At 46.3% G+C, this 27,838-nt stretch overlaps 2 protein-coding genes across 2 annotated transcripts in view; one reads left to right on the plus strand and one right to left on the minus strand.

The window, feature by feature from the left end:
- SYN3 (synapsin III) overlaps window positions 1-27,838 on the minus strand; it is a 437,285-nt gene that overhangs the window by 253,455 nt on the left and 155,992 nt on the right. The window lies entirely within an intron of this gene.
- The window catches only part of TIMP3 (TIMP metallopeptidase inhibitor 3), a 56,278-nt gene continuing 37,543 nt past the window's right edge, over window positions 9,104-27,838 (plus strand). Inside the window, exon 1 of the mRNA XM_077168638.1 lies at window positions 9,104-9,534. Coding sequence (XP_077024753.1) covers window positions 9,414-9,534 — 121 coding nt within the window. The 5' untranslated portion in view covers window positions 9,104-9,413. The remainder of the gene's footprint in view (window positions 9,535-27,838) is intronic.

Consider the following 27,838-nt stretch of genomic DNA (forward strand, 5'->3'; position numbering starts at 1 on the left):
ATCAGTATTCCATCAGCTTGCCTCCGGGTTCTAGGCCTTTCTTTATATTCAGATGTAATTTTTCTGTGGCATCCACCCAAATTCTGAAGTAAGGAAGGGCACAACCACACCTCCAGAAATTGTCTGCCATGTAATTTCTCCTGCCTTCTTTCCATTGCAAACTAAGGAAAATAGCAGATGCATCTCATTTGCCTGCTGATCAAGCCTTGTCCCTAATTCTTGTATGTGGGGTGGGGTGGGGTGGAAGTGGCGGTAGATGTGGTACAATTTCTCTTTGCTTGTTTACATCATACAGCCATTAATAGCTCTAAGAACTCAGTGCAAATCCAAAAGACAAAAAGGAAAACTAAGACTCCAAGTTGCCGGATGAACCGATGCAATTAGTGTCTTTGCAGGTTTCGGAAAGAGACCCCAATTCTGAATCACAGCTCTGCCACTTCCTCATTTGTAAGAACCTGAACCTGCAATTTAACTTCTTTGAGCCTCAGTTTTCTTGACAATAAAGTAGGCATAAAATATCTATTATTTCAGGTTGTGAGCACTAGAGGTAATACTGTATTGAAAGTGCCTTGTGCATAGTAGGTATTCAACTGATGCTAATTCCCTGCTGTTTTTCTTGTTAGAAATCATTTTCAGCTTTTCATTTCAAGGTTGATGAATGTCACAGGGCAGGGTAATTATTTTCTGAATACTTCTCATGGGACCAGTGATGAATTAAAGAAGCGGAAGATGACTAGGTATTAAAGTCTGATTTCTTGTCTTACTTCTGACAATAATCCCGTGTAACCAAATACAAATCCACCTTTCTGGGCTTTTTTCTTGGCCTGTAAAACAAGGAACTTGGACTTGGTGGCCCATAGTTCTCTCTTAGTTCTCACTGTCTGTCTTACCATAATACAGTCTGTCTGTTGCACCTCTCTTCTCCCAAGTTGCATGACCCAGCTCTGTGATCTCAAGGCATAATTGATCCCCCATTGTTCTCACCACCAGCTGTTGTTTTATTGTCTTCCTCCCCCACTAGGCTGGGACTCCTTGTTCACTGTTTTATCCCCAGCACCTATCACTTTGTAGGCACTCAATCAATGTTTAATGAATATTTAAAAGAAGGAGGAAAGGAAGGTGGGAACCTTACCACTTGCCTCCAAAGATTGAATATTCATGCTGTGACAGATAAACTGAGAGGCAAACAGAGAACATCAATGGAATGGTGATAATGAAGGATGAACCTATAACTTGGAAAAAAGGTTATTTGTCTTCTGAGCATGGATGCCATATAATCACATACTTAGCTTGTGCTTAGTCATCTGCAGTAGTAAATCAAGACCCATAAGGGTATAGCTGAAACTCTGAGAACCCCAGAACCCAAACTTGTTGACCTGGGCGTTATCACTGGATGGTGACTGTAATCATTGGAGGATAACTGTAGAAAGTAGTACAGATGAGATGCATTATTCCCAGTGCAAAAAGTGTGAGGAAAGAGGTGGAGGTGGTGGGGTGACCAGTCCAGAATTGAGAAATGGGAAGACCAAAGTTGGGGATGTGTTTCGGGCACTGGCCAACGAGAGGCAGTTCTTGCCAGTGAGTTACACATTGCCTCTCCCTTGGCAACAACTTTGTTTCAGCAAGAAGGAGAATTCCAATGTGTCGCCACCAGAAGCCTGTTTTCATGATGCCCTCATACTTCACACCTTCGGATGAGAAACTGGCTTTGTGTGAAGCCCTCCGTGTTTCTTAGGAGAAAAATATGGTCTGTGTGTGGGGATCACATTGGCATGCATGCTCTAGCCCATCTGACAATTAAGTGTCTTATGAGAAACAAAGACAATGGGACTGTGTTGGTTTGCTGGTCTCTTATGAATCTGGGACCAATCAACTTCGGGAGCCTAAACTATTTGAATTTGTGGATCCAAGAAGCTGGACTCCAGAACCTCTGTGGTATGTGGTGAATGGGGGAAGGTGATACTCTAGCCCTCCCTTTTTTGTCTGGCATTCATTGGTTGGATTAGTCTTTCAACATTTGGTAAGTGCCCACTGTGTGCCGATAGATAATGTGTTAGGTATCAGAGAAGCTCCAGAATTTTCCTGTTGTTTAGAGGAGGGGCAGACATTGCAGCCACTAAGGACCACAGAGTGGGAGAGGAGCTAGGACAGAAGTCTGGGACATCCGGTGTGGGCAGTGGGTAGAGAGGATGAGGAAGAAGAGGCATAAGGCAGTGGTCAATCTTGCTGTGGCAGTGAAAGGGTCAGGAAAACATGAGGTGGTGATTCTAGCTGAACCCTGAAAGATGGGTCTTTGTTTCCTGGCAGATGAGGTGGGGAATGTGTTGGTGGAAGATGGATTCCACGCAAAGGATGGTGCAGTGTTAATAAGGCTCAGGGACAGGAAACTGATTATAAAGGATTATAAAGGGCTAGAAGATGGGAAAGAGGGTGACGTTTATTTGGAGAGACAAGCAAGGTCAGGACCTGCCTTTCCTAGCTCAGGGGCTTTAATCACATTGTATTCTCTGTGAATGGCGCCCCCTGGAGTTGTGGACAGTGGGGTTCCTGGGAAGGGCAGTTCACACTGGCTTTGTATCTCTCTTTGAAGTTTAAGACTTTGCTCAGAAAGCTATGGAGAACAAAAGAATCATTTTAAGCAAGGGATAGTATGATTTTAGATTTACACTGAACAATTCACATGAACAGCAGTGCAAAAAAATAGAGAAAGATTCTAGACAGGGTGACCATTATTTATGGGACTTTTGCTATTGTCCAGGCGAGGGATGGTGGAGACCGGGAGAAAGGGATGGTCAGAAGAGATGGAATGAGGATCTATAGGACTTGGGGAATGATGGTGCCACTCCTGGGGATGGCAAACACTTGGAAGGAAGAAACAATGAGCTTTGGATGCTCAGAATCCAAGGTAGCCATGAGATCTCCAGGGGAAGTGGTCCAGAAGGAAGTTGGATATAGAGCTTTGGAACTTAAAGGGATATACTGGTGCTTGCAATGCTGATTCCAGTGCAAACAGCATAGTGGCAGACATGAAGCCACAGGAGTGGGTGAGATTAGCCAGGGAGAGTGGAGAGGCTAGAAGGGAAGGGAGCCAAGGACAAAAAATTGGGAAGCAATTAGAGCTTAGTGTCAGAAAGAGCCTGAAGAGCCTGCCAACAGGACTGAGAAGGTACAGTTAGAGAGGTAGAAGGGGAAAACTCAAAGAAAGTCGAGTATCAGCAGCCAATTCTAAAAGAGGATGTAATCAACAGTGTCAAATATTCTTTGGATGTTCCCCCAGAGCATAAGACCAGTCAGTTTCAGTTCCAGCAGGTTCTGCAGAAGAGAGCTCAAATGTCTTGGCAGAAAGATCTCAAGCCCATTCTGACAGGAGACCATCCATCCATCCATTCCATTCCTTCCCAAGCCACAAGAGTACCCAGCTCTCTCTCTCTCATGGGCATCCTCTGTGTGAAGTTGAGCATCCAACCTTCAAAGAAACCACAAAGAAGCTACTCATTTTTAAAGGAAAACCATATGAATTCCACAGGCATAAGGAAGACATTAAAAGGGGATTGAGGAGAAGTCCTTCCTCCTCTACTTCATATTACCGTTCACAGAAATCATTGACTGCCCAAGAATGCAGTCATTAAAGAAAAGAAAGAGCTGGAAGTTTAACTCTGCTTCTCATCTCCCACCACCCCAGAAAGCACAGGGCACAAAACACCTCTAGTGCACACATGTGTTTTCTGGCTTAATATTCCTGGGAGTTGTTCCCTACGGAAAGAAATACAAAAAACCTCAGGATTCACGTGAATGTAGCCAGACACTCTTACTGAGGGATCTTCAGCTCCCTGGCAAAGCCGAGGGAGATCTGGGGCAAGAGACACCCTGCAATTTTACTGCTTTGAAATTTGCTCCAGATGGAAGCCAGGAAAAGAGGAAAGGTGTTTACTCCATGCTGGTGCCAGGCACAGAGAGAACCTGTACCTGCCATCTCAGGTTCATAATTACCTGGCATTGGAAAGCAACCCCACTGAGGGTCTGGCCAGGGTACATGGTGATGGGTGGACCAGGGCTGTCTGGTGCTTGGAAAGGCTATTTTGAATATAATGACTTGCAGATGGACTGTAGGTTTTTGGGGGGAAGGCATTGTGGCTAGGGTCTGGAGGGGAAAGGGAAGAAAAGAGGTGTTTCCTTATGAGGTAACAGAAATTATATGTCTTGTCAGCACCTTCTCCAAGTTTAATTTCCAGAGGCTGGTTCTGCTTTTGAAGAATGGGACTGCCATTGTGACCCCCAAACACATGATTCAGAAGTATGGAGCTTCCAGAGAGCATTTTCCCTTGGGCTGACATGTGCCCAGCTCGGGGTTGGAGGAGCTCAGCAGCCACGGACCCAGAACGGAATGTTGATGGAGAGCTTTGCAGCCATTGCAGACTGGAGGGAATAGCTTCACCCACTCAAAGACTCCAGAACTCCACTACTAGTGTGGACTTATGCCTCTCCCACCTTCTTGGTGAGACTGGAGGAGACAACAGGCTGAGAGAAAGAGGTTCCCTGGCTTACAGTGCCCTCTAGCACTGGCAGGCGGGATAGGGTTCTGGGAGCTCCAAGCAGCACCCACCTCCCTGGTGAATGAATACTGGGGTGGGGGTGGGGGGATGAGACGATGCAGTTCAGCTCAGCCCATTCAACCAGGACTTGGAGAGCTCTTTGTTATCAACACTCGGCCATCTGTCCTCAAGGAGCTTACAGTCCAAGAGGAGAAAGAGATCGGTAGACAGTCACCTTAACGTCTGCTCAGTGTTTTGAAAGAAGGAAGCCTGGGGTGCTATAGTAGGGAATACACCAAAGGGAGCTTAATCCAGACAGGAAGGGAGTCAGAGAAGGCTTTCTGGAGAAGGTGACATCTAAACTGAGATCTGAAGGAGATATGGGAGTTCAGTGAATTTCAGAAATGTGGTCTAGATACAAGAAAGACATGCTTCCTGACCTCATAATGCTTATGATCCAAGAGGCAAAAAAAAAAAAAAAAAAAAAAAAGACTAGACTCTACCACTTTCCTATGCCTCTGCATCCCAAGCTCCTCTGAAATTCTTTGTCATCAGCCTCCCATCTTAGAGGAGAGAGCAAACTAGGAAGTCAATAAGTGTTGACTGAAAGATTGATGTATGCTCTTCAGTCTTGGGCACATTCAATTTGTCTTCAACCTGTTTAAGTGGCAAGATCTATCTTCCTTTCAGTAACACTCACCGTGTCCTTGAGGATCTTGCATAGAATGTTAGACTTTACGAGTTAAGGGATCTTGGAGACCATTGAAGTATATCTTTCATCTTATAAACAAGGAAATTGAGGTCTAGACAAGTGAAGTGGCTTGTCCAAGGCAGGCATGCAACTACTCCACAGAAATATTTGGAATAGATCTCAAGTTTTGTTTTCTAATTTTTTTTCCCCAACCCAGCCTCTTTTTCTCTCTAAGAAAGAAAGTGTTTATGCATCTCTATGCAAAGATATCTTCAAGATGTTTTCAAAAGGTGTTAGATAATAATTTAAACAGGGAAAATAAACAAGAGATGAACCCCCAAAGAATACAGAACCCTATTTATTCCGATGGGCCCAAAGAGAGATAATTATCATAGGGAGGGAGTCAGAGAAGGCTTAGGGAGAACTATTTGGTCGGTGCAGATGGGCATTGTACAACGGGGCTCTGAAATGGACTGTTCTGCAGATCTGGAAATGTCAGTTCCAAGACAGTAAATGTTTGGGTTTTCATGGCCAGCAAGCACTGGGTCACATGTTGCAGCTAGGTGGACTGAAGCCCAGGAGGGTGTTGGGGAGAGGTGAAGAATCAGGCAATACAATCTTGGCTTTGCCACCAGCTGGCCCTGAGGCTCTGGGCAAATGTGAACTTATTTGCCCCATTTATACAATGAAGAGAGTTGATTGCTCGCATCCTTTGTAGTTCTCAATGTCTATGCAAGGACTTCTAATAGATTCTAGCACCCTATAATTTGGCACGACAAGGGTGAACATGGACCCACCTTTCCAGGAAAGTTTCAGAAAAGAGACTACCATCAGCTTGGTAGATGTTGAGACTTCTTGAACTCTTTCTAGGTTTATACATCTATCATTGTTCTTAGATGTCAAGAGAAAACAGGAGAGCCGGTATCTTCATTCTTACCATTAGCTCCAGGTACACTTCATCTAGCTAAAAATAATGGGTTTGAAAAAGCAATTCTTACATATTATTAGACCCATGACATCTTGATGGATGGCTTTAAGCTTTGCTTGCCAGAGGGACCGACCCTGGATGGTGGGTTCCCCTCTACAGTGATACACGGAGCTCACTTCATTTTCTGCAGGATGACAACTTGGCTGACCTCAAAGGAGTGGGAGGAGGAGGACTCAGGTTAGACATCAGGGAAAATCCTGACTGAAGGACTCTTGGGGTTTGTGAGCTCTGTATACACCAGCTTAGGACAGAGTGTGAGAGCAAATAAACCAAAGAGAATTTCTTTATCCTTCAACTGGAAAACAATCAGATTATTCTTATGCTGACATAATTAAGGGGCTGAAGCGATGAGACCCTTCAGATACTTTTGATGAGAAACCTGCTTGAAGTTCAGCAAAAGTTATGTCTGATATTCATATTCTAGACAAGGACTTCCCTTGGAGAAAATATTGGCATTTTGGACAAAACTGTAATATGAAAAGAAAGCAGAGAAGAGAGGGCCTCTATCACGTAAGATTCTTATCCAAAGTGGATTTGGCCTTGAAAAAATCTTATAAAGCCTTCCACATGACTGGGACTGTGCAGGGATAAGTGAATAACCCAAATTCCAGCTAGCATGCCCTCATTCAACCTGGATCCACCGAAGAGCCTCTGGACTACCCATTACTCAGGACTCAAAGGTCTGATGGTCACACCTGTGCCCAAGTCTCCTGGGAACCTATTTTATGGATTGAGGGCTTAAAAAAAAAGTGGGACCAATAATTCCAGACCTCCAAGTGCATCCAGTATGATGGGGGAGAAAATACGACTGTATTCCATGAAACAATGAGCAAAGTGTCAGACTAAATGTTGAGAAAGGGAAAAGATCTCTATGGGTTAAGCTGTATAGGTAAGGTGGGGTGGGTCTTAAAAGTTCAGAGGAGGATGAGACAGAAAGTTGTGGAAACTGAATTCCCTTCCCTGTGGTTAAAATGTTTAAGTAAGAAAAGGAGTTTAAGAATGTAAACTTGAAAATACCACTTGAACCAAATTACCTACTTCTACCATTCTAATTTCACTTCTCCAGGTGTAAACAGAAGAGTTTTTGAGAAAGAGGCTTAACTTGCAATACTTGCACCAGTATTCCCAGGCCTTATTTTGTTCCAGAATTTTAACATTTCTGTAGCCATAAACATACAAGTCCCTTTCTAAACAGGATGAGGTGGGAGAGAGAGAGAGAGAGAGAGAGATGTGAGGGTAAAAAGAAAAAAGACCCCAGCTGCAAAAAGGCATTTGCACAGTTAGATTTAACCAGTTTTTAGAGTCCAGGGAAACGTTTCTCAAGAAGAGTCAGCAGAAGTGAGTGATTTGAGTTCCTTCCTGGTTACCAAGTTATCTCACCTTGTGCCAGTTTTCTCGAAATCTGGAAAGCACAAATGACACTTTGTGGTTTTCTACCTAGAAGATTACTGTGAGATAAAAGATGAGGTATGGAACTCTGCTTTTAAAAATAAAAAGCAGAGGGGCGGGCCGCGGTGGCTCAGCGGGCAAGAGTGCTTGCCTGCCGTGCCGGAGGACCCCGGTTCGATTCCCGGCCCCAGCCCATGTAAAAAAACAAACAAACAAACAAAATATAATAAAACAAGAAAATGTTTAAAAATGTTTCCCTTTCTTCCTTCCTTCCATCCTTCCTTCCTTCTCTGTCTTTCCTTCCTTTCCTCCCTCTCTCTAAAAAAAAAAAAAAATAAAAAAAATAAAAAGCAGAACCTAGATGTTACCTAATAATAAGGATAGTAATAGCATTAGTCATTACTAATCATCCACTATAACTAATTGCTAGGGTCTTGGACAGTTCTCCAAGATCTGATGCTACCTCAGAACTGGATCAGTTCAGTCCCAAATCCCTTGTTAAAGAATAGAGACCTGTTTAGAATGGAGACCTAGCTGCTGCAGGTGGGGTCACCACTTCTTCCTGCTCTTTCTACTTTCTGTTCCTTGAATAGGCTCAGGACATTTGCACTTGCTGTTCTCCCTGCCTGATGCCCTCTCTTGTCAGGTTGTCACATGACTGATCCTTCTGGTTCCCTTCTTAGCTTGGAAGTCACCTCCTCAGAGAGGCCTTCTCTTCCTATCTCACAGAAAGCAGCATCCTTCTCAGCCATTTGAGGCCATTACTCTACTGCTTTTTTTTTCACCACAGAAAATGATCGTATATATTCATGGATGTACTGATGTATTGCCTGCAAGGTCCATAGGAGCAAGACTTTTTCTTGCTCACCCCAGTATCCAGTACAGTGTTTGTTGAATGAATTCACAACCTGGTTTGTTCTGGAGGAAAGAGCCATCTATTACGGCCAGCTCCAAATGGCAGATGGCTTCCTCCCGTCCAGGAAAGTCACAGAGAGGGGATGTCATAGGCCTGGGTCTTTTCCCTCTGTTTCTGCTCTCCCCAGAAAAGGTGGAGGAGCCGTAAGTTTTCCTGGGTTTTCCCTCTGACACAGTCAAGGCCTGGGGACTGGGGCGCTTCCGACCTGCTCCGGGAGTTGTGCTGGGATGGGTGGGTGAGTGGTAGTTGATTCTTCTTCCAGTCAGAGGCGCCCCAGAGGGCGGGGTGGGCGTGGGGCGAGGGTGCAGGAGAGAGGGGGCATGGGAGGCGCCGATCAGGGGCCAGGCGGCGAGCGTGTACCCAGACCCGTCCCAGCCCACCCACTCGCGTGCCCACAGTCGCATTATTCCCTATAAGGATCGGAACGGTCCCGGGCGGCCCCGCCCCGTCGCCCTGCGCCCACCGGCCCCGCCCCCTTTTCGGAGGGCCGATGAGGTAATGCGGCCCTGTGATTGGTCGGAGGGGGCGGGCCGCGAGCGCCCGAGTGGGGCGGGGGCCCAGGGGACCCGCGCTATATCACTCGGCAGCCCCGGCAGCGGCGCGGAGCCGGCAGCGGATAGCGGGCGGGCGCGCGCACAGACAGCTTCTCTTCCTGCTGCTCCAGCTCTAGCTCCTTCGGCCCGAGGGGACCGTCCGCGGAGTCGTGCGCCAGCCCGGAGGCAGCCTCGCCGCGCCCCATCCCATCCCGGCTGGGCACTCGGAGGGCAGCGCGCCGGAGGCCAAAGTTGCCCTGCACGGCCGGGCCCGTGAGCTCCGGCTGCAGCGGCCCCGCCGGCGGCGCGTCCCGCAACTTTTGAGAGGCGAGTAACAGCCCCAGCAGCAGTGGCAGCAGCAGCGATGACTCCCTGGCTTGGGCTCGTTGTGCTCCTGGGCAGCTGGAGCCTGGGTGACTGGGGCGCCGAGGCGTGCACATGCTCGCCCAGCCACCCTCAGGACGCCTTCTGCAACTCCGACATAGGTAAGCCCCGAGCCGGGACGCTGCGCGGGGTGGCATGGCCCAGCTCCGTACAGAGGGGGCGGGTGGCGAGCCTCAGTTTCCTCGGGTGGGGTCCCTGGAATAGCCGAGCTGGGCGATGCCCTATAGAGGAGACCACAGTGGCTGAGTGGAGCCCTTACAGCCTTTGCTCTCCTTTTGGGGTCCCTACCGATACTTTTGACATCTAGAAAATTCCCTCATGCACTATCACAGGAGGAAGGGCTGGGGGAGAAGGGTGAGGAGAGGTTTCCTAAAGCTTGGAATGCTAACTAAAGTGATTAGGATGTTGGATAATTAAAAAAAAAAAAGTTGCAAGCCATGTGCACTGAAAGTTGGAGAAGAAACTTGGAGTCTTCTCAAGTTTGCTTCATCTCCTGCACTCAGGAAGCTCAGATCTTTTCTTTGAGACCCAACCAGCCTCCTGCTTCGCAAGCAAGTGCTAATGGAGATTCTCAGACAAGAACCAAGAACTTCAGGCTGCCAGGTTTGGGTGAATTTAAAGGAAAGATGAGAAGAGAAGCTCTGGGGTTGATGCTGTCCCTGGAGGAACCGTATTTGAGAGTGTTGATGGCAGGTTGGAGGTGGTGTGTGTGTCAGGGACCACTTATCACAGAGTTGTGATAATTCACAGGAAAGCTTTTTTTTTCCCCTTTGAATCTGTGTGGGGAAAGGGAGAAGGAGTAGAAAACCAGATTTGTCACCAAAAGAAAGAAAAGGCCAAGGGGCACATCATGGTAACTTCCAAACTGGACCTAGTGTCTTAGTTACAGAGAGACCCAGGTAAGAAGTAGAACCTGTTTTTATCCACGGCCTTGGGAGTGTCCTGGGAAAGTTGCTTGGGAGTGTTTGGGACACTTGTGTTTGGATGTCCAGAGGTGGAGCAGCAGCTGTAAAACCTCTCTCCCCTCCTTTGCAGCTCATAAAGCATGCAAGTCCAGTGTGTATGAGCTGGGGGTGGGGAGGGATACAGGTTCTCATTGCCCTCCCTCTGTGTCATTCAGAGGTGAAGAAAGGAGCGTGTGTGTTTTAAGTACAGTCATAAAGGGGAATGAAATTTTCCACTGGGTCCTGGGTGAGGGACTCCATAAGGGTGCAGGCGAGGGGAGGGAGAAGGCAGGAGCCTGGCAGCCGCTCCTGTGTGGCCGGGGAGGCAGCTGAGCTTGGGAGGGGTGCTGCTGGGGGGAGCGGGGCAGGGAGTGGGGGGGGGCACACTGAGCCCAGGGGAAGTTCGAGAGGTGGCCGTGGTGACCAGAAAATCAGGCCAGCTGGCATCCACGGGTGTTGGTGTGACCTGCAGTCACCCTTGATCGAGGTTTCCTGGGGCCTGCATGGTACACCCTTCCTTCTCCCTGGGGAAACTGATCCGCTCGTGGGTGTGTGGATTTCTTGGAAAGACTCTTTTGAGTTGGTTCTCTCCCTTCTCCTCTGACTTGCCTGCCTGAATTCCATTTGGCCTTTCCCTGCTCACCTCTCTTGGTGACATTCCCACCCGAACAGTGTCAGGAGATGCTGCTGCTGCTGCTGTGTCCTGGGCTTGCTGAGTGGGGGGCTCCCCAACAAACAGGTGGAATCGACTCACAGCTTAAGGGTTTTTCTGCCTGAGAAAGGTTTGGGTGTATTCCCTTGGGCTTTTGCCCTTTGCTTTTTGGCTTCCACCCTGGGAGTTTACCAGGGAAAAGTAGCAAGAGGAGCGAGTAACTCCTGCTTCCAGTGAGCAATCCTTGGCGCTGTTCTTGCTCCACTTGTGTCTCCTGCTGTGAGTTTGGGCTGATAGAGAAAGTTGCTGATAATTTCTCTGGATTTATTCAAGAAACCACTACTTCACCCCCCTTTAATAAGTGGACAAGAGAAAAGCTAAGCTACCAGAGAGTACCAAAGACCAGAACTTTGCATACAGCAAAAACTCAAAAAGAAACAAAGTCTTAGATGCCCTGGCACTGATCCAAAGTCATCCCGCCTGGGTTTGGTGCAGTGCACTAGTGGCGGGGATGAGATAATGCTTTTAAAAACGGGAGGTGTGGATCTCCTCTGCCTCGTATGGCACCCTGCTGGCGTCCAGTAGGAGCTCCCACTTTTCCCTGCTCAGAGCCGTTCTGGGTTGGAGTTTGGCGTGAAGCTTTGCCTCTTTTCTCCCATTCCCCTTGACCCCCACACCCCCACCAAGCAACTACATAGTCCATTAAAAAATGCTCAAGCCAACTTGCCAGCTTTGGCTTCCAGAACCTTCTGTGGCTGGGTGCCATGATGCTCTGTGAAGGGCACAGCATGCCCTGCTCAGCCTTCTCCATGGAACACAACCCCCCACCACCACCTCTTTGGCCTTCCCTCCCCGCTCTTCTCATCCACAGGTAACTCTTTTGGCCTTTCTTTCCCAAAGCTCTGGGGACTGGTGCAACCTTCTGGGTGAGGAGGAGTTAAAAGGTGTTACTATGGCAACTCGGGCCCTGCACCCCAGCAAAGTGTTTAGGAGAAGAATAAACTACATGCCGGCTTATAAAACACACTGTGGGGTAAAGAAAAGGACTTGGCAGCAGCTAGGATGTGTGTGGCCCCCCTTCCCACCAGCCATCTCCTCTGAAACTCCTGACAAAACCTCGACTCTGGAGGAGGAAAGAGAAGGGGCCGGGAAAGAAAGAGGCGGTCTTGGCGGGGCTCTTGCACCTCTGCCCACCTCACAAAGGTGAGGGTGGTGCCTTGAGCATTCTGAAACTGGGTGTGTGTGCATGTGTGAGTGCGCGCCCACGTGTGTGCACGTGAGTGTGTGTGTAGTTTTTCTGGGGAGGGGTGGGTAACACAGAGGGAGTTTTGCCTTCGAGTGCCCAGCCCTTCCTCCTGGCCCCTATCCATGGAGGAATGGGGCTATAGGGTGGAGTGCCAGGGCCTGCCCCTCGAGCTTGCTGGGAACTCAACAGTGAAGGTCAGCTTGGAGCCAGCTGCCAGCCCTGGAGATGGCCCTGGAAATCTCCGAGTTGTTTTGACAGGGGCCAGTGCCAGCGGATTCTTTAAGTATCAGATCTGAGGGTTGTGGTTTTAGCAAAGAAACCATTTTCAAAATAGCCAGGTTCTTTCCCTCTCTGCCTGTCCCATACAGTTACACCCCAGCAGGGGGTGGTGGGGCTTAAGGAAGAGAAAAGGGATCCGACTTCAGAGAGGTGCCACTTGAAGAAGGGACCCAGGCTACTGGCATCTTGGGGGCCATGGAGAGGGGAGAGTGCTGCTATCTAAAGGCGGGAAAGGGCGTCTCTCAGGCCCCCACTGGGTGCGAGCATTTCTCTTGTTCACTCAGCAACCTTAAGAGTATTGGCCCATTTTTCAGATGGAAAACACTGAGGCTGGGAGAGGTTGAGCTTGTTCCAGGCCACCCAGCTATTCGATGGCAGGGCTAACATTTGATTTTCATCGACTCACGATACTTTAAGGTAGATGACCCCTCCTTAGGACCATGATGGAATGCATGGTTACCATTTAAAGGGTCTTTGCTTCTTGATTTGGGAAGTTTTCCTTAAAAATATGAAGAGAGCCAAAATGCTCAGAGGTTTTAATTAAATGTCTTCTTAAGGGAGAGAGTAACTTTTTTTTTTTTTAAGGGCATGGTAGAGAAAACGTCAAATTTCTAATTTTTTTTTTTTTTTTTTGGTGATTGGTACTGAAAGAGAATCTCAAAACCATCAAGCCGAAGTAAAAAAAAATTTAAAAAAAGCTCAATGGTCTTGCAGAGACCCAGGGAAGCAAAGGCAGTAAAGGTAGCAAAGACAGAAAAATTGGGGGTTTCCATAATCTTCCCCTTCTACATGGGTTGAGTTGGGGGTTCCCCGGGGAAGCGCTCAGCCCAGGAAAATGGTCATTGTGGTGGGAGGAAGCCAGGAGACTGAGTCCCAGCTGGAGAAGGTACCACTCTGACAGTTTTGCGTCTCTTTCACAATCCCTGGATTGATAAGCCTCGAAAAAGTGGCCACGGAAGTGGCTGGGGTGGGAGATTTTTGTTTGTTATGCGGGAACAGCAGGGACCATTCAGCTTTACCGCTGAATGGTCCATTCCAACAGGTTCATTAATTAAAAACAAAAACAAAAACACAATTGTCCATTGCGTTTGGCTTTTACCATTCCAGCCAGGATGGACAAGGAGGCCCCTTCTTCTAGTCTTTGTTACAGTGAACTCCTGGGTGGCCTCGAGAGGCAGCGTGGGGTGGTGGAGAGGCTGCGGGCAGGCCAGTCGGGGCTCCAGATCTTTCTCCTCTGGAACTTGCTGGCTCTGTGCGCGTAGCACGTTGTTGGACTTCTTTAAGCTTTAGTTTTCTCACTTATAAAAGGGCAATCCTAATTTATACCCCCTCGGCCCTTTAGTTTTTATCCACATTTTAGAAAGTTACCTCTGTTATATGAATGCATTCTTTGTGCTTGTGTGTATGTATCTGCGTAGTTATCTATCTATCCTTACACCTGTCTGTCTGTTATCTATCTATCATCACTATTTAGCCATCTGTCCTTGGGATACTTTCAAATTAGAAAACAGTTTATAATTTTTATTGCCTTTCTTTTTTCCTCTCCTTCCTTCCTTCTTCCCTCCCGTCCTCCCTCCCTTTCTTCCTTTTCCCTTTGAAAGGGGCAGAGTTGGGGCTACTCAGACCAAGCTAATGGGAGTATTTTACAGAGAGAGAGGGGCTTAAGGGCTGGGAAAGCTGTGGCTTTTAACTGGTTGCAGATTATGAAGTAATTCAGTTGAAGATTGTGGAGATGCTTTAAGAATAAGTAAAGGGGTTTTATCACAGTAAGTTGGTTGGGACTTTGGGGTTTCTCATGAACCCAGGTTCTGAAGCACACGTGGCTGCATTTTGAGGACAACCATGTCACATGTGCAGGGTTTTGTCTGTGGACACAAAGCCGTCCTCTGGCCAGTTGGCCCTGGCTGGGCTTATGGCAGCAAGGGGACTCATCTCTTTGTCCCTCCAACTCCCTTGTTGTTGCATTTGGACAGCACTTCCTGGGAGTGGTGGAAGGTCCTTGTGGGTGGAGATAGGCTGCTGAGAGGGGGGCAGGGTGGGTCCAGCCAAGAAAGACTTTGGGGGGTCTTATTATGGGAGCTAGAAGGGTAGGCTTAAAAGAGAATATTACTGTTCTCCGTAAAACTTCTTTGATTTTAAAAAATGGGTTCTTAGGGCGAAGTAGCATATAATGACATTTACACGGGCTGTATCTGACCACTGCCTGCCTCTTCACTGCCTTCTCAGTAGGTCTCTCCTACTCTAGCCATTCAAATTCTCTCCCTGGGCCTTTGCCCATGCTGTCCCCTTGGTTTTCAATACCCCTAATTCACTGCTCATTTTCCAGGTCTTGTTTGGTCCTATTTCCTTGCCTACTCCCTGGCTTTGAACAGAACAGTCACAAATTACCCAAATTTTAAACGTGTTTTAAAAAACCATCTCCAGGAAGGGAGATGCAGTTCTCTGAAACTGCCTAGGAAATTCCTAGAAGGGCCGTTCCTGGACTGGCAGAGACCTAAGGGCTGTGTTCCACCCAGAGGGGCACATCTGAGCCCCCTGGGAGGGGAGGCACCTGCTATGCTGTCTGCATGACTTGATTAGTCTAGTCAAGTCCAGTCCCATTTTCTGGAAGACAGGGTGAGAAGATATAACTATCTACCACCCTCCCAGAAAAAAATGTGGAGATCCCTAAATGTTATTCTAGCAGGGGACCACCAAAAATAACCACCATTCACTGAGGTGTACCTACCAGGCACCAGGCACTGTACCAGACACCTTAGTAGCATATCATCTTAGTCAAACCTCAGCATCATTGTAGGAGGTGGAAATAACTGATCCCCACTGCCTGAGGAGAAAGCTGAGGTCCACAGAGGTCAAATCACTTGCCCCAAATCACACTGCTAAGAGACAGATGTGTCGAAACTCACATCTGCAGAATCTGTCTCCAAAACCTGTATTCCTAACCAGTCTTTAATTCAGACTAAGAGTTTGAACTCTTTAACTTGGGAACATTCTGCCCCTTTACATTTCCCTATCAGGGTCTTCTAATCTCTAACTGTAGGGGTTCCCCCCCCCCCCCACAGTTTGCTTGTTTTGATTTTCTTCTGTAGTCAGCCTTTCCAGCACTTGCCTCCCTTATTGCCTCCAATTTTATTACTGTATCATCATTTCATGGATCCCATCGAAAGAGCGGTTCCCAGCCTTTTTAACACCAACAGGTATTTTTATTATTTTTCCCCTCAATGGATTCCATGTTTGGGAAAATTGTTCATTAAAACTTCACTTTATATTAACATTAAAAACCAGGTGAAAATATACCTAAAAAGATCTTAGTGAGTCTTTACTCTGACATTATCAGCTAATGCATAGCAGCCCAAAGCAAAGAAACTTGGCATTTCTGAAGCCTCAGAATCTTTCTCCTGGGTTTTTGTATGATTGTAAGATTGTAATGATTGGTCTTGGTTGGCTTTCGGAAATGCTGAAAATAGCTCATAGACCCCTTAGTAAATCACTGTACTTGTCCTCTTGAGATTGCTTCTTTAGTTTCATGCTATCCGTCATCTCTCCTTGTGGGCAGGTGCAGCACCTTTACCACCCTTGTCATCTATCCGTGTTACCTACAGTGCTGTGAAAGGGCTTCGCAGAAGTAGCAGGTAGCCAGTGTCCTGGTTGAGTTGCATGCCATTTCAAAGGAGGTGATATGGCTCCAGGTATTTGTTTTCCAGTTTTAATCTCTGACAGGCTGGAGCAGACAAGCATTTATTCTTGCTAAAGGAACTTACTAAATAGCGTTTGACAGGAGGCCATGAAGTGTCTACCCCAGCTGTAGTGGAACTAAATGGCCTTTTTGCTCAGTTGCAGAAAAATAAATCATGTCAGGAGAAGGAGAGGAAGCTCAGAGACCCTTTCCTGATCTGTTTCGAAGCCTTCTGGGAAGCTGGGATGGTTTGGTTGCCACAGAATGGACAGGCCGTACTGCCCAGCACTCACGTCTGATTTATGTTGACTTAAATCTTATCACCCACTGGTGGCATTCATGACTTGGAGACTAGAGACTTTAAGTATTCCAAGGCCTGTGGCCACCTGGCTTTTTGTGGAGGTGGGTAGGGGAGCAAAGGGATTTGGCTTCAGAAAGCCCAAGGTAAAGTTAAGCCAGTGGCAAAACTGGAGATAGAGAAGAAGTAGAGAGGGACCATCCCGAGCAGACCAACCAACCCTCCAAGCACCATTCCAGAACTAGAGACCTTAAATATTACATGGTAATTATCCTCTCTTCCTCTGCTCAGCTTTGATCCCTTTCCCAGTGAGGCACCAGGCATTAAATATTCCAGCTGCATGCAGAAAGGGATCCTTTCGTTCAGCAGCCTTAGGGTCCTGCAATCCCCAGGTTAGGGCATGGAGAACGGGAGCCTTGCAGCTGGGATCTGACGTCATGAAGATGGGGCTTCGTGACTTGATGGGCCACCGATGTTTGGCTGATATGCTGAGATTCATGTGTTGGGGGGGGGGTTCCCTTCTGATCTAGACTTTATCATCATCAATAGACTCATAGTGTTTAGGTTTGGAAAACTGGTAACTCTGTGAGCTCCATTGGTCACAAGCTCGAGCAAGTTCTCTGGACTCAGTTTTCTTATCTATAAAATGGGGTAATAGTTCAATCCATATTGGGTTGGTGTGGGGATTAAATGAAATAGTTCTTGTGAAATGTTTAGCACAGAGTCTGTCACATGGTAAAAACTCAATATGTGTTAGCCTTTTGGTAGGAATTTTGTTATATTATATGGTAGAACAGGTAGTATCATTTTATTTTAGGTGAGGAAAATGGGGTCCATGAGGTGATGTGACATTTTTCAAGGACACAGACTAAGGAAGATTGCTGGGGTAGCTAAAGGGCCAGAGAAATGGATTGGTGATGCAGAACTTGGATGTCAAGTCAGTATGCCTTGTGCCCCCCCAAACCGCTGGGCCAGGAGATACAGTGATAAGGAGAGGATAGTGCGCTGACCTCCAGGTGGGAGATCTGGAGTCCTGAGTTGTCACTTAACTCTAGAATAACCTTGGTGATATCAACTTCTCTAGATTTTGGTCTTTTATCTGTAAAATAGCAGGAATGGCTATATATTTTAGTAATCTATATTTTAATGAATGCCTACTATGTATTAAGTATTTCTATCTTTAAGTTCTCTTGGTAGGGACTCTCTAGTGTAGCTAAATAATTAAACACCTAAACCCATCAACGACCTCCTTCAGAAGGTACTTCTTTACAAATATGGTCTATTAATAAGATGAGAGCCAGGATTTCTGTGGTTGTAAAAGCAGATGATGGCTTTGACTGAACAAAACCTCTAATGAGCCAAGATATTTTGTCTGATGACATTTTGACCACCAACTTCCTATTGGAGCAAAGATGATTTACCCAACTGATAGAGACCCTGCAGACATAGGTGATGTCTAGAATTAAGACTCAAAGTCACTTCAGGGTCTGCCATTGATTACTGGAGAGCTCTGTAGAAATCCTATTGACACTACCACAGAAGCTGACAGACAAGAGAATGGGACCCAGACTCAATACTTGTGTAAACAAGACCTGACTTATCTACAGTCCACCTGAGCAGTCTTATGCTCCAGAAAATTTGGTGAATGGCCCAGATCAAGCATTTTCTGGAGCTGAAAAGTCTTTCCTCATTGAAGACCAGCTCAGATGGAGACCTTTCATTAACATGGAAATGTTTTGATGGGGCCTTTGTTTATGCAAGTGAGGAGTGGGTTTGGAAGACCCAAACTAAACATGTGTCCTTTTGGGCAATTGCAATCCACTTCCCTTCCCACAAATCGGACAGAAACACCCAAATATTATGTGACCATAGCTTCCTGACACATGCGGCCAACAGAAGAACTGAGATGTGAGGGGAGCCCAATAGCTCAGGCTGTTTTCTGGGATACAGTTCTGGGCAGATGGGTTTGGTAGGAAAAGCTTAAGCCTGGGGCCGGCAGGTAGATGTGGGCTCCAGTTCTTCCTTGGCCTGGTTTCCTCACCTATCAACTCAATCAGGCCACAAACCCAAATGCATTCAGGGACCAATCAGAAGACATGAATGTTTGATATGAAACATATTGGAATATTACTCACTTCTACTAAAAACGATGTGGTTTCCTAGTCTTTTAAATTCCTATGTCGGATGGAGACATGGGTACCAAAAATTATTTCCTTATTATAAGTCACACAATAAAATAATGAGCAAATGTGATGATAAATGGTAACTCAAATTTTGACTTGTGGGAACCAATAGAGAGTGGTGAGGGCTGTGGAAAACCAAAGAGGAATCGAACAGCTTCTACCCAGTTTCAATCTATCATAATGTGGGCTCAGTGTAACCAGATTTCCTGTGTCTTAGAATAAGCTAGATTTTTAAATTTTTAGTGTGAAATCTTCTGATTCTTAAGTGTTGGTACAATTAAAAAAAAAAGAGACATGAAGCACATATATGGGACAAACAAAACATGTCTGCGGGCAAAATTGAACCCAGTGGGTCACCCATTTTGTGACCTTGAGTCTAAATGATCTCTTGAATTTTCTTTAGGCTCTAGGATCTTGGAGTGAAAAGAACAGCTTTTTCAGGCAAAATGATTCCCTGTCTTCATGTGCTTTTTGTTGCATTTTACACTCTTCCAGAAGTGGTTAGAGCAGAGATTAGACTGCCTACTCCAAACTTTGGCACCATTAATTGCTAGTTTTATGACTAGACAAGTCAGTCTTTCCCAGCCTCATTTTTCTTATGTCTGAAATGGAGTATGCAACATTATTTTCAATCTCATAGGGTTGTTGGAGGAAATCACTGAGATAATGTAAGTAAAAGTCTTGGCCCATTACCTGGCACTTAGTAGGCATGCAAGAAAAGCATCTTGAATGCATGAGGACATTTGAGAAAGATAGCGTTCCTGTCTTCCCAGGCAATAGTGTACTGAGTTGTGTGTGTGTCAGGGAGAGAGAGAGGGAGAGAGGGGTGAGGGAAAGAGGGAGAAACGCAAAAAAAATACCAGTTTTTTACATGTTGTGCATTGACCAATTTCAATGAGAAAAAGCTGTTCTGAACTGCTAAGATGCTATATCAAATATTGATGAATATCTTGGAAAATAAAACAGAAGGCATTGCTCATCCCTTCCTAACAGAGACAAGAGATGACTTGTAAAACCAGAATGAAGATTTAGAACCACAGATGTTGACGAGTGTGCTAACATCATGGGGTGCTTTGGCAGCTTAATGAACTTTATTTATTCAGGGCTCCTTGAAGCCAGAGGAGATTCCTGGAGGTTCCTAAAATTTAACACTCCACCTGAATGGTTAACATCTGTGTTTTATTTTGTTTTAAATAGCTAACCCCAAATAGTTCAAATTCCTTCTGGCGGCCATTGGAGAAGAGTTTCATACCAGGTGACTCAAGCAGGGAAACGGAAAAAGAAAGGCTATATCAGTGCTGGCCTTAGAAATAATATTGCAAGCCACAAGTGTGAGACATACATGTAATTTTAAATTTTCTAGTAGCCACATTAAAAAGAGGGAAAAAACCAGGTGCAATTAAGTTTAGTAATAGATTTGATTGAGCCCAATATATCTAAAATGTTCTTGTTTAAACTTGTAATCTATTTGAAAACTATTAGTGAGATTTTACTTTTTTTTTTTGTACAAAGTCTTTGAAATCTAATATGTACTTTACACTCACAGCACATCTCAGTTTGGACTGGTCACATTTCAAGTGCTCAATAGCCACACATGGCTAGTAGCTACCACATTGGATGGTTTAGGTCTAGATAATATTTGCAAATGAAAGAAATCGTTTTTTTTTTCCTTGTTTTATGAGTTGTGCACAGAGGTGTATGGAAACTGGGGGTGCATTGGGACCGCTTGAGGCTCCGAGGCCCACTGACTCAGCTTGGCTGCAAGCGACTTTCAGGACCCACAGGTCCCAGTGTGGGGCCCCGGCCCCGTGGCCCCATAGAAGCCACTGGACCCAGTGCCCTTACTTGACAAATGGGGAAACTGAGGTCCAGAGCAGTAGAGCAGTTTGGCCTAAGAGGCAGAGCCGGAACTGGAATTTTAAAAATACTGTGTGATCATATCTGATATTTATTGAGTCATGTTTATAAGCCAAGAGCTTGGCATGCATTATCTCCTTAAACCCTCATAACGTTATAATGGGTGGGTCCCCTTATTTTTGTTTTGCCTTCTCAGAAGCCTTCCATCTCTTTCCTATTCTCAGATGAAAAAACTGAGTCTTAAAGGGGAATTAAATATTAAAGCAGCTAATATTTATTGAGTTGTTCTAAGAACTTTATACACATACACACACATCTATGTATACACATTCTGTTATTTACTATAAACATACAAATAGGGAATTATTACCATCATTATCCTACTTTACAGATGAGAATACTGAGTTTCTAAGTTGCCTAACCTGCAGTTAGAACATGGCAGAGTCAGTATCAGAACCCAAAGTCCAAGCTCATAATCGCAAATGACACCTAAGATCCCAGAGCCATGCAACGGCCAAGCTGGTAGGTCTGCTTCTGTGGTCAGTGCTCGTGTCTGCCCCACTACTGCCTGGTTCATATTCCTTTTGATTCCTTCTGTTCTCTGCCCCACTGTGCTGCTGCCAGTGAGGATCAGAATGGGGAGGCTCTGAACTCCAGGACTGACTGAAGGGTCCAGGCAAGGCAGCACCTCTCCTCGGGCTGATTCCCAGGCAGGGTGGCAGTGGCCAAATTCCTGGCCGAGTTAAGCAGGGTGGGAAGAGCACGTGTCCCTTCTGCCTTCCCAGTTGGGCGAGGTCAGTATACCAAGTTGGAAAGTAGTATGTATCTAATTGTAGGGGGGAGGCTGAGAGGATTAACACTCTTTAAATAGACATCAGGAAACTAAGAATAGCTGTGCTGCCTGGAAATTGATGCGTGTTTCTGACCACAGGCCATCACACTTAGTAGGTGCTTAATAAATGTGGGTGAAATACAAGAATAAACAAACACTGAAAATGGGTCATGGGGGAGTGTGTAGCCAGGAAGACTGTGTATTCTGGGTGAAAAAGAACTTCAGATTGAGGTTATTTGGGCCTCCCTGGGACTGGATACCTCTGTTACCTTTACTTGTTTACTTTTGTTGTCTTGAGGCCAACTTTTTACAGTTTTGGCCAGGAGAACAACAGGCGGTTAGGATACCAGGCAAACACATGTTCAGTTTGCTTTTCCCTATTTCAGTCTTATTGCTTGCTATTCTGCCAGACTAGAAAGATGGAACTTGCTTCCTTTGGCCCTTTTATCAAGACTCTGGTGTTCCTTAGAGAACTTTGCAAATTCTGGTCCCTCGGCACTTCACATTGGGCATCAGAGCTAAAGCCATCCTCTACTGTCAAGCTGCTGGTTAGTTTGATCCAATCAAACCAGCAGCCTTACCATCTCATGGTCTGCCTCAGAATAACCGAGTTTCCTGGCAGAAACTCAACACCTTCTGCTTTATCAGTCAGCAGGTGAGGTACGCGGATAGGGGAGGAAGGGTTTTCTTGTATCGAGGAAAGAGTAAAGTAGTGTTTCCTAAGGTAGAGTCCTCCAAAACATCAGTCTTAAGAAACATTCTTTCAGCCAACACATTCAGAAAAGCTGTTTGTTATATTTCCCCCTTGGAGATACATTAGAATAGTAAAGCTTCTGAGAAGTCCTGCTGTGAGGAAAACTCTTTAACTCTGTTTCCTGAACATTTGTGGCTAAGGGACTGATTTCTCCCAAAAACCGCCTAGAAACCCAGGTGATGAGACACTGCCCAGGTGAGGATTCTGAAAACGACTTGCGCACATTTCCCTGCCCTGAGATTGCCAAGTAAAGAATGAGAAAGCAAGAATTATCATCTCCATTGCGTAGGAAGCTCGGTTGATGTTACCAAATAGGAATGGCTGTTTCATTGTGAGAGGGCCCCTGGTATCTTGCTTATACTGTTAGGGACTTAATGGAAGGAAAATGTGGCTGGTGGGCTATTTATGACTTGAAGGTTCAGATTAAAAGTACTGAGGAGAAAAGGCAATGATCAGCAATGGGGGTGGGGAGGAAAGGGCTGCCAGGGACCTACCTGAGTGTCTGCAGTACTGATCCAAGGTTGTTTTAACCTGAGCCTTCGCTTCTCTTAGCTGATCTTTATTTCTGTACTTCTCTTAGCTCATGCTTCTTTTTTTTTTTTGGCATAGGCAAACTCCGGGAATCAAACCCGAGTCTCCAGCTTGGCAGGCAAGAATTCTTGCCACTGAGCTACTGTCGTACTGCCCTAGCTCATGCTTCTTAATCATTTTATGGAAAGGAGCCCCTTTGAGAATCTGATGAAAGCCATACATACAAAAATGTCAAGGCATTCAGAACTGCCGCCCCACCACTGAATTCAGAACCTCTCTCCCCCTAGAATGCCATCTATAATTAACCCCTCACCCTTCCAATTGAGAACACTTGTCTTAGAGAATCACTGTCAGTGATAATAAGCGTGTTAAATGCAAATACTTGATTAATAACCTAAATTAATCCAAAATTGTCTGAAAAGTAATGTGCTGCACATTCATTGGTTGATGGGAATGTTTAGGTGAATGAATTGATTGATGAGTATCTCGTCTCAGCCCACATAAGACTTGGGGTGGTCAACTGAGATTCCATCTCCTTGGTCATGGCTCTGGGGAAAGCAAGGGCAGGCCCTCCCAGCCTGTGCTGTGCATCCAGCGTACAGACATTTGGACCAGAAGAGCTGTAGCTGGCCAGGGTCCTAGGAGCATAGTCGAAGAGGCCAGTGCCCGGGGGACAGGGTCCCAGGCCTGGTTCTGTGCCTTCTGGCTGGTTGGTCCTGGGTGAGTCTTCTCCCCTTTCGGAGCCTCTTAATAGAGTGACTATTAAGGCTCCAGCCTTCAGGGTATTTAAACAAGAGGGAGAAGGGAAAAGAGCAGAGGAAGCCAAGACAACCTCACAAGTGCCTTTTCCAAGCCAGCTGAATCTCCAGCTTGCCAACCCATGAGGTAGGTAGTGGTGGAGGTGAAAGGCTGGGTGTCCCCCCGTCATCTGCCTGGCCCGAGCTCCTGTAGCACGAGCTCTAGTTTGAAAAGCAGACTTGCCTGAGGGCCAGATGGAGGAAAAACCTGAGGATCAAAGTGCTTCCACCTGGGCCTGAGAAGTGGCTGCGGCTGAGGAGAGGGCAGCTTGTAGGCTGTGAGGCCAGACAAGTCTGGGCTGGGGAAGAATTCCCTGTCATGGGTTCTGGCGCCATGGGCCAGGCAGGCAGTGGATTCCAAGCCGGCACGGTCACTCCTCACTCTTCATTCCTCGTGCTCCTCCTCCTCGCCACCTCCTTCATAATTTCCTATTTCCTGCCTCCTTCTCCTCTGACACAGTTATAAATAGCCTTTGAGAGTGGCCTCTGGGGGTGAGTATAGGTGACCCAGGGGAAGATGGTGGGGGCAAAGGTGGGGCTGTATTTTGCCATTTGGCCAGAGGGTCACAGGGTTTCAGGTTGCTTGGGGGAATTTTGTTTTCTTGTTTTTTCCACGGGGGAGTGAAGTAGTCAAAGAGGAAATAATCTGTTCTAGCTTGAGGAGTCTTGGCCCTTCTTGGGCCAGTGCTGGGTTCCGCCTGCAAGGAGCTGCCTCTCTGCTCGCTGCAGATCCCCAGGGCCAAAGGGCTGGAAAGAGACTTAGAGAGGAGGCATCTCAGGATACTCAGAGGGCATGGTGCCGTGTTTGGCAGGACTTGTCTCCTTCCCAAGCCCCAGCCTGGTTGCATGTGGGAGGCCAAATATGCAGGAGGCTGTTTCTCTTTTTCTACCTTTTTCCTCCACCACCAGCCACATCATTCAATGAGATGCCAGGTAGGGCCTCAATTGTTGTCTTCTCCCATTCTGGCCATCTTCCCCCCAAGCTGGGTGCATGGTTTCCAAGGACTCTGCACAATAACTTGAGAAAGTCCCATTAATGCATACACTATGGATATATCCATTCCTGGGACAAAGATTTATTGAGCATCTGTTTCGTTCCAGGCACTGGGCAAGGTGCCAGAGGCACCCAGATGAATTAGCATGGCCCCTCCCCTCAAGGGCTTAGCCTGTCCCCCTCTTGGCTGTGGGTCAGCACCCCACTCCTCCACTGTTCCAGCTCGGTCAACTGAGGATACACACAGAGTCAAGTCCTTGGCCCCACGTTTCCAACCACATCTTCAGAAAATTAAAAAAGAGTTCTGCAATGGCCAGTGTATTCACTTTTTTTGCAGCCTGTTCACTGTCTACTTCTTTTCTGCACATGGGGCCAGAGTGAGTCTTGCAGCCATGACTGTTTTCTGTGGTACCCAACCACCTATCACCTGTTCTGGGAAACCCATATGCTGGCTTTTTTTTTTTTTTTTTTGGTAGGTGATGCATGCTGCAAACACCTAGAGGGGGTGACTTTTTCTGTTTCACACCAAAGTGAAGTAGAGGCATTGGTCCTCGCTCAACAAGAGCCTTTGGGCATATCTGAAGCTGCTCTGCCCATCTGCTCATTCTGTTGCAGCCCCTGGTACCCTGGGAGCCTGGCAAACCTGAGCCTCAGGACAAGGCCTAGAAGCAGGGATCAGTTGGATGGTATTTTTTTTTTTGCTTATTTTTTTACCCCATCACTTATAGGATAGGAGACAGTTTTCAAAATCATGCTGAAATTTCTTCTGTTTCACACATAGTTGGAGCAGGTTGCTTCTGCTACATGTTTGCTTAGGGATGGGCACAAGCCCCAGAGAATGAAAGTCCTGGCATCTCCAGGACCTGCTTATCTCCAGACCTCAGGAGAAACCAGAGTCCAAGGTTTGGGGTTTGTCAGAAGTTACGAGGTAGAGCATTGTAGACGCTCATTCTACTTAAAACCCAAGTTAACAGATGTTGATTCTTAGAAGGAGACTTACTTATTTATTGGATTAGAAGAACTGTATGAATGATAAAGAGGCTGAGCAGATTTTGCCAGAGGTTGCTGATTAATTCTCTCACTGCTCATTTTGTAGATGATAAAAGTTAGGGAGAGGCATGCTAATTGGCTTCAAGGTCCCTGATCTAAGCATGACCAATGTGAGAAATCTAGGTGGCTTCACGCTTTTCTGACCCTCAGTCCTGCACTAGAGAATTTCATATTTCTGAGTGCAAAGACTTCTGATGCAGCCCCCAAGATTGGAGAGACAGTGGGTGTTAGAAAGAGATGAGGCTTGCTGTTGAATGGTCTTGTGGTTGAATCCCAGCTCTGCCATTTATTAATGGGGTAAGCTTGACCAAAAGGTAGTAAATGATGAACCTCAGTTTTCCCAAATTGGGAGTAATCCCATTAACGATACAAGGCTGATGTGAAGTTGGATGAGCTATGTCGGCAAGCAGGACTCAATAAATGTTGAACTGAAGCTGAATTTGAAAAGCTTATTCTTTACTTTCCTAGGAAGATCCTCTTTCTCTTGCTAGCCATTAAGGTGTTGTTCTAGTTTGCTAGCTGCTGGAATGCAACACACCAGAGATGGATTGGCTTTTAATAAAAAGGGATTTATTTAGTTGGTTCTTCAGAGGAAAGGCAGCTAACTTTCCACTGAGGTTCTTTCTTACGTGGAAGGCACAAGATGGTCTCTGCTGGTCTTCTCTCCAGGCCCCTGGGTTCCAACAACTTTCCCCGGGGTGACTTCTTTCTGCATCTCCAAAGGCCTGGGCTGGGCTGCTAGTGCTGAGATGAGGAATGCCGAGCTGCTTAGCTGTGCTACGTTGCTATCTCCCATTTAAGCACCAGCCGATTAAGTCAATCTCACTCATTGCAGCAGACACGCCTCCTAGCTGACTGCAGATGTAATTGGCAACAGATGAGGTTCATGCACCATTGGCGTATGTCCTCAGCAACAAGACTAGGTATGCTCACCTGGCCAAGTTGACAACTGAATCTAACTAACACAGGTGTCATCACTGCTTTGTAACTAGAAGCATAAATTAAAAAAATGTTGTGGCCCTCCATGTGGATAGAATGTTTTTTAATGGAAATAATGGCGAGACCAAAAAGAGGTGAATGATTTAGTGAATGGAGGGAGGGGAAGGATAGGGTAGAGATCCATCTGCTCTGCCCTTGAGGCTGGTTCTGAGATCATAGAATTAAGAAGGTCTCCACTGAAGGGCCAGGCAGATCAGAGGGCAAAACAGGGGCCCAGAGAGGCCATGCGCTTTCCCAGGGATACATAGCTAGCTGGTTGGGGGTGGGGGAGATGAGCAGCTTCCAGGGTTGGCATTTGGGGCCAGGCATTTATCACTACCCTGTCCAGTTCTTTGTGTCACCAAGGGACAGTTGGGAGGTTCACTTCTGGGGAGATGAAGCCTTGTATCCCCTCCACCCAACATTTTTCACCTCCCTGCCAGCTTCTGATTGTTCTCATAGAAGCTGGGGCACTTCCCATCCTTTCCCGGACTTCCAGCAACCAGTTCACTGTTTTATTTGCTGATGCCTCTGGGGATTTCCAGGTGATGTCTATGGACTTGGCAAAGAGATGTGGGGGAAATCTTGACCCTGGTATTTGAATTTCCCACCTTCATGGTATGTTTCTCAACTCTATGGACTGCTGATAAGAAAAGCAACCGACATGGCCTCTCCAGAGGGCAGCCTGGCCCTGTGATGCAAGAATCTCAAAAGTGGGTACAGCTCTTGACCATCAAACAGCCCTTCACCATCAAGCTCACTTCCAGAAATTTAGTCCAAAGAAATAATTAAGCCGTGGTGGATCCATTGCTGCAATATCTATCTAAATGCCTATGGCAAGTAGATTACTTAAATTAAGGTACAGTTATACAGTGGACTATTGGATAGCATAAAATAGCTCAATGCAGCTCTCTATTTTTTTTTTTTACATGGGCAGTCACCAGGAATCGAACCCGGGTCCTCTGGCATCGCAGGCAAGCATCCCTGCCTGCTGAGCCACTGTGGCCCGCCCTGTAGCCCTCTATTGATGTGGAATATTCTCATTGGGCAATTTTAAGTAAAGAAATTGGTCTCTTAAAAGTACGAATGTATAAAGAGATGCTTAGGTAAAAGTCTAAATGTCTTTGACATCAAAATATCAGTACCGGTTTTTGTGGGATGTCTAGCTCATTTTGATTTTAACCAGAATTTTCTGTAAAATAAAACCTTACAAAGGTAACACATGACTTTTCTAATCAGATAGAGGAACAGTGGTGGGAAAACAAGGTCTCAGCTGATCCCATGGATTTGGGAAGCCAGCAGCAGCCTGCATTGTCTTGGAAGCTTGCCTTTTG

This window comes from Tamandua tetradactyla, chromosome 7 (genome assembly GCF_023851605.1).
Source record: "Tamandua tetradactyla isolate mTamTet1 chromosome 7, mTamTet1.pri, whole genome shotgun sequence".
NCBI lineage: Eukaryota > Metazoa > Chordata > Mammalia > Pilosa > Myrmecophagidae > Tamandua > Tamandua tetradactyla.